The sequence below is a fragment of the Vicugna pacos genome, chromosome 25 (genome assembly GCF_048564905.1).
Source record: "Vicugna pacos chromosome 25, VicPac4, whole genome shotgun sequence".
Classification (NCBI taxonomy): Eukaryota; Metazoa; Chordata; class Mammalia; order Artiodactyla; family Camelidae; genus Vicugna; species Vicugna pacos.
The window spans coordinates 10,001,384-10,008,024 of record NC_133011.1 but is presented as its reverse complement, the minus strand read 5'-3'; the positions used below and the strand labels follow the sequence as shown (position 1 = coordinate 10,008,024).

At 47.5% G+C, this 6,641-nt stretch overlaps 1 protein-coding gene across 3 annotated transcripts in view; it reads left to right on the top strand.

Annotated features, from left to right (window-relative positions):
• The first annotated feature begins 1,228 nt into the window (after positions 1–1,228).
• The window catches only part of SNX31 (sorting nexin 31), a 52,778-nt gene continuing 47,365 nt past the window's right edge, over positions 1,229–6,641 (top strand). For all 3 annotated transcript variants that reach the window (XM_072949518.1, XM_072949517.1, XM_006212172.4), the window contains exons 1-2: positions 1,229–1,560; positions 1,667–1,741. In XM_072949518.1, the coding sequence (XP_072805619.1) occupies positions 1,495–1,560; positions 1,667–1,741 (141 nt within the window). In that variant the 5' untranslated portion in view covers positions 1,229–1,494. The remainder of the gene's footprint in view (positions 1,561–1,666; positions 1,742–6,641) is intronic.

The following is a 6,641-nucleotide window of genomic DNA, read 5'->3' as shown; positions in this document are numbered from 1 at the left end:
TTCCCTCCAGCCTGATGACCGCAGCAAAGTGGGGGAATGCTGTCCTGGTGTAACTAAAAGAAGAGGATTAGGATTACTTTCCACAGCAATGAAAAATGAAAGACTGTTGAAAGAACGTGGGATGGTTAGTCCAGAGAATAAAGGGTTTATATGAACCAACTGAGTGCCGGCACCTATTTGAAGTCAAAGCTTCTGGGGGATCAAGAGAGGCCGAAGCCATTTCCATTTGATGAGGTTTCTGGTATATTAACAGAGAAAAAAAGTATTATTTTCTCTTTTTTAATGGAGATACTGGGGATTGAACCTCGTGCATGTTAAGCATACACTCTACCACTGAGCTAAATCCCCGGCCTCACCCCCCAAAAAAGGGTATTTTTTTTAAAGGAAAAATATTTAGTATTTAAAAAAATACTAAAGTACAGTTACAAACACTGTGGCCTACCTTAAGCGTTACGTTCAACAAACGTTAATACATAAAACAAAACCTAATATAATTGTTCCAGTCATAGGGGTAATTACTAGATGTACATATATATTTGAAAACCTTAATTCACAGTAACTGCATGCAGTGTTGGCAGGTAATGGGACACATTTTTTTCAACCCTGTCAGGGCACCTACTTGCAGAAAATGTCAACATTTTGAGTTTGAGGGTTAGTCTGAGTGTGATCTGTCTCTGTCTCTCATGATGGACCCAACGGAAGTGGGGCTGGAACATTCTGCAGGCCACAGAGATCAGAATGGGGCCCTGGGGCCATTTCTCCTCTGCTGTGCACCCCACCCCACCGCCACCTCCTAACCCTCAGCGGGAAGCCTGACCTGAGCTTTTGGGGAGAGGTGGAGTGTAGTAAATGACTGACTCCTTTGGCAGGTGGACGGTACATACATGCACAACGATTTTTAACTTTAGTGAGTTCAAGGAACCCTCTGAAAATCCGATGAGATCCTGGGCCTTCTCCCCAGAAGAATTTCATTCACCCCCACCACTCACTTACAGTTTTCCCCGCAAAGAGCCCCCAGGAATCCATAGACCTCAGGGTGCAACCCCTAGCCGAGGGAGGCTCTGGCACTCTCTAGGGTCTTCTGCACTGAATTCCGTCCCAGGGAATTCCTGCCTCGCACCTGGGAGCCGGGCCTCGGGCGGGCGCAGGCTGGCGGCGGGCGGCGGGCGGGCCCTTGGCGGTGGATGCGCTCCGCCTCCCTCCCTTCCTGGGACCTGAGCGGCGCAGCTGGAGCGGGGCGGGGACCAGGAGGCGGCGCGGCGCGGCCCCGGCCCCACCTGCGGACCGCGGAGCGAGGGGCCGGCGGGAGCGCGCCCCGCCCCGGACCGCGCGGCCAGTCCGCGGCACCCACCGCCTCGGGGCTCAGAGCCGAGGACCGCGCCGCCGCCGCCGCAGGTCCGGCTCCCTGGCTGATCGCAGAGCCGGGACTCGCCGACCGCCCGCAGCAGCCACGAGTCTGGCTCCCAGCGCTGTTCCGGGGCCACCGCCCGAGCCATGAAGATGCACTTCTGCATCCCGGTGTCCCAGCAGCGGCCGGACGGGCTGGGGGGCCGCTACGTGGTGGGTTGGGGTCGGGCTGGGCAGAGAGGAGGCCAGTGACATGGCGGGGTGAGGGGTGGGGGCTCACCTCCCTCGGCTAATCCAGACGCGATGTCTGTGTTTGCAGCTGTACTCCGTGTACCTGGACGGGTTCCTGTTCTGCAGGGTGCGCTACAGCCAGCTGCATCGTTGGAACGAACAGGTGAGCGGATCCGAGTCTGGTACCAGCCCGCCCACCTGAGGCAGGTGAAGAAAAGTGTGCCCAGTGGTCTCTTGGCTCCTGACTCGGGACACTGAACCTTTTGAGGGCATCAGGCTCTAATCAGGGTCGTGGTGAGGACTAAGTGTGAATTGCTTGGTATTCAGCGCAATGACTACATGTTGCTGCTTCTAATCACCAACAGCTGTGAGATGAGGGAACAGGGTGCAGGTGATTATCCCAACCGGTACCAGCCCCATGATCCCCACCAGCCCCACATGCGCTCCATTTCAACACCAGCTGTTCCCGCAGTATGATGTCCCTGTTCAAAATGAGCAGACCAAGTCTAGATCAAGGTGCATTCTTAGGAATCTTCTACATGGGTATTTAATCTCCTTTCTCCCAGAATTTGTCTGCCCCTTTTAAAAAGGTATGTCTTTATTTTTGTTTTCAAACGAGGGTATTCATAGGCTTCAAATACCAGCTGGCTGGAAACCCAGCAAACAGACTACTTATCAAGACAGGGGGCCATTTCCCACTCTAGTTTCTCACTCTGATGTCCTGATAGCATTTTCTTCCTGGAGGCAGACTGATTTCTTATCCTGCTTTAATGGGCTTTATTTTCCTAAGAAAGAAGTGTTGCAAGTCTTCAAGCTGGGTTAGAGGAATACATGGAAGTTTGCAAGTGAACTTCACCCTCGTGCAGTGTTTTCTTTTTAATTTTTAATTTTTTAATTTTTAGATTTTGTATCCTGATTATAATGAGTCCATACCTAAAGTTAGAAAGAAAAAGAGAAGCTTACCTAGGTAACAGCAATTAACATTTTTGGGAGAGTCCTTTCAGGCAATCTCTGGTTTCTAGTGAATAGATACATCACGTTTCCTTTAACACTATCTTCTGTTGATGGGCAGCTCAGTTCCATTTTTCCACAATTAAAACATCACTCCAGGGAGGAAGGTATAGCTCAAACACTAGAGCACATGCGCTTAGCTGGCACTAGGTCCTGGTTCAATCCCCAGTATCTCCTCTAAAAATAAATAAAACTAATTACCTCCCCTCAAAATAAAATAATTAAATAATACAATAATAAATTAATTAAAAACTTTTTAAAAATCACTCCAGTCAGAGTTTTTGCTCATACATCATAGTGTTGGAAAAATCTATTTTCAAGGTATGATGACAATTCTTGGAAGTAAACAAAAACAGGTTTAATGTGGTTGTTACCTAATTTTTGTGGTTGTCTTTGAACTGCTAGCACCTAACATGGTGCCTGTGACCCAGCAGGTCCTCAGGAATGATTGCCAACGACCGAATAAAAGGGGCATGGATTCTGACTTCTGAAAGTTGACAAGCTAGTTGTAATCGAAATGTGTCTGGGGAGTTGGGAGGGCTACAGAAGCAGGCAGATGGGGATCTCGAAGGAAGAGAAGGTACAGGTGTTTTAGGTATTTGGAAGAGGAATTCGACGTTCATCTCCCGCCCTCATCTGTCTTCCTATATGTGAGATGGCCCTGGGGCGGTGGCCATCATGGGGGAAAAGTAGAGGATGGCAGGGAGGAGCAGAGAGGAGCAGGGAGGACTGCCCACTTCCTCCCCCTGCACCTCACCTCTTCTCTGACCTTTGATTTTCTCTCAGAAATAATCAAGTTGGTGGTTATGGATGTCAACTTCACAGGGCACTTGTGAAGATGAGGGACCAGTTTCTCACAGAACCTGGTGCACAGGTTACACGCTCAGTAAACATTTACTCACTCAGAGGCTTCTGACCCTCGTGAACCAACAGACTCAGGATAATGCTGGTTTTCAGAAAAACTTGGACCTATCAAATTCTAGGAGGTCCAGAAGTGGAGACAGAAAGCCAGTTCTTTTACTCTTGATCTTTTATGTTGGAAGCCATGAAAAAGAAACCATTTGTTGTTCCCTGCAGTGGACTCTTACAAGCTGAACTGCCACAGCCCAGGGGCCCCTGGAGGGTATACAATAGATATCCACAAATACTTCATAATTGTCCCAGGTTTTTCAAAATTCTGAAATAGAGATTTCTTTATCCAGTTTCTAGCTACCTTACAGGTATCATTGTTTCCCTTTTCTGTAGGAACAACTTCATTTTAAAGAAACTGTTTAGATCTGGGTGGCTATTGGTATTATTTATTTAAAACAACAGCTAACAGTTACTCTGTGCTGAGATGGGTGCCAAGAGCTTGACATGTAATATCATGTTTAGTTTTTACAAGTCTTAAGAGCAAGGGTTATAATTAGCCCCATTCAACAGATGAGAAAATTGAGGCACAACCTGCCTCAAGTCATACTGCTAGTAAGTGTTGGAGTCAAGATTTGATCTCTAGAACCTGCTCTGACCTATTACATTTTGTGGTTTCTTACCAAAGTTGACAAAATAAATTGTATGAGAAAAACAACTGTGTCCTAAACTAACAGGCTTTTACTCTATTTGGGCATACCTAATAAAATTCCCTGACTTTCCGTGTTCAGTGTGATGAACTTTTGGTAAATGTATACGATTAACACTGCCATAATCAAGACAGAGAACAGTTCCTGAAATCATAAAGTTCCCTTGTCCCCTCTGCCTTTGATCCACCTCTGGCCCAAGACAACCAAGATCTGCTTTCTGTCATTAGAGTTCTGGGAGCAGGATTTTATCCACCTGCCCTCTCTGAAGTCATTGCCTGCAGCCCTGTCCCCTGTTAGGCTCCCCTAAGTTCAGGCGGTGGCAGCTTGCTCTGCTCCTGCTGAAAACTGCCTGTCTTTCTGCCCTGTGAACTGCCTGACCTGACTTCTTTCTGTGCTTTTAGATGAATAAAACCAGTCTGATTTCTGCCCTTGCCTGCACCACCTCCCTCAAATGGACTTAAAGAAATCTGGCTCCTTCTGGCCGTCCAGTGTAAGTGAGGCTGGACTCTGTGGAAAGGATGCTTCCTTCTTTGCTAGCACTCTGCCAGCATCAGTCGTGGCAATGCGGATTGGCCAGGGAAGCTTGGGAAAGATCCTTCAGTCGAAGAGGAAGGCTATGCACCAGTTCCATCTTCCTCTCAGCCGTCTGCTGACCCAGCCCAGCTCCTTCCCTCCTTCCACCCGATGTCTGCTCTTCCCCCAACTCAGACCCTTGGTTCTCATCAAACTGGCCCATTGCCTCTGCCTGGCTCACCTCCCCTTCCTGGGAAGATCACTGCTCTTTGGCCATGGGTTAGGGACTAGCCCTTTCTCAAGGCTCACCTCAAGCCTCACCTCCTCCGGGAAGTCCCCCTTGATTGCACAAGAAGCCTTTCTCTGATTCCTGTGCCACTTTATGTTCAGACCTTGTCATGTTCCCTTTTTTGGTTTGTAGATTTGGTTTCCCCTGTTTATTTAGTTGCAAAATCCCAATACTTGAAGGGATGAATGAAGGCTGTAGGCATAGCCGAGCCAGCACAGAATCCTACTTTAGTAGATGCTCAGTAGAGATTCGGTGGTGCTGGTGGAGGAGGAGGAAAAGCAGTGAAAAGACTCTGAGTTCTGCTACTCAGTAATGAGTAGGATCTTGGCTTAAGTCACTTCATCTCCCTGAGCTTCAGGTTACTCTTATCGTCAAGTAATCTTGTCGTCAAGGCGGAAGGATGACAATGTTAATGGCAATGATGCTCATCTGCCTCGCGGGACTATTCTTTGGCAGTCCAGATTGCTTTGAGCTTGTGGCCCTTTATCTGGAAAATCTGAGGTTCTTATTACAGTGGGCCTTGCTGAGGTGAGACAAATGAGTCAACATTAGAAACAGAGACTGTAGAAAAAACATCCTTTGTGTCCACAGTTGCACTTGTCCCAGGTCACCACTGTGGGATAGGGATGGGGGCTGTGAGTGAGTAGGGCAGGGAAGGAGGTGATATTTTCAACTGGCCGGTAAAGTCCTCTTCATGTTAAAATGCAGAACTGTACGATGGAGAATTCGGGGCAGGAGATTGTGCTGGGATTAAGAACATATATTATATGAACATGGTCTTTAAAAACAACCAAACAAAAACACCTCATAATGAACAGAAGAGATATTTTCCTTTTGATCTCTTGAAAAATTTTTGGAAAGAGTGATGGGGCTAAATGCTAATACCAGATAATTCTTCGTATGCTTGTGGTTTTAATAGCTAAACTATGTGCTATCCGAGACCAACTGAAAGGGCTGTATTTCAGGAGAGTTAGAGAACTTGTGGAGTTGGTAATTGACTTTGGCTGGCTCAACCGCTCAGGTTGTTGCAAGTTTCTCTTCCCTCTTAGTCCTGTGCTACAGAAAGGGCGGGGTCGGGGCGGGGAGGATTCTTCAAGAAGTCAGCTCAGGTCGTAAAACCTGCTGGGAGAGTTTTGGCTCTGGTATGGGTATCAGGACCTTAATCCTTGTTGACTTTTCCCTTAGGGTTTCTCCCAGATACTCCCCTCCTGATGGGTGACCAGGCAGCCCTGCTGGCTCAAGGCCACTGTGATTTTAACCAATCCGGGAGCACCTGAGGAATTTATGAACATGTGCCAAGGAAGACAATTACCTTTTAAAGATCACTTAGTTAATCAAGAAATAACTGCATGCGAAGAAGATAAATTCCTGCTCCTGCTTGATGAAATTAGCCGGCATAGGGTGCATAAATCCCAAGTTGTTTGAGCAGCCCTGCCTGTGATGATGTTTCAGCGGGGGTGGGGTGTGGAGAGCGAGGTGGCTCTGGACAGTCTCTGGCATAGCAGGAAAATTTCCTTGCATTTGAAGAAATGGAATTGTTGCAATCATATTTTATACTATTAGATTTAGAGGAAAGATTGCAAACTAATTGGACACCGGGGTTATGCAGGTAATTTAAATTTAAATGCAAGATGTGGGTCAGCTGTGAGGCAGCGGGGCGTGGTGGGAACAGCTTAGGTCTCTGAAGGAGA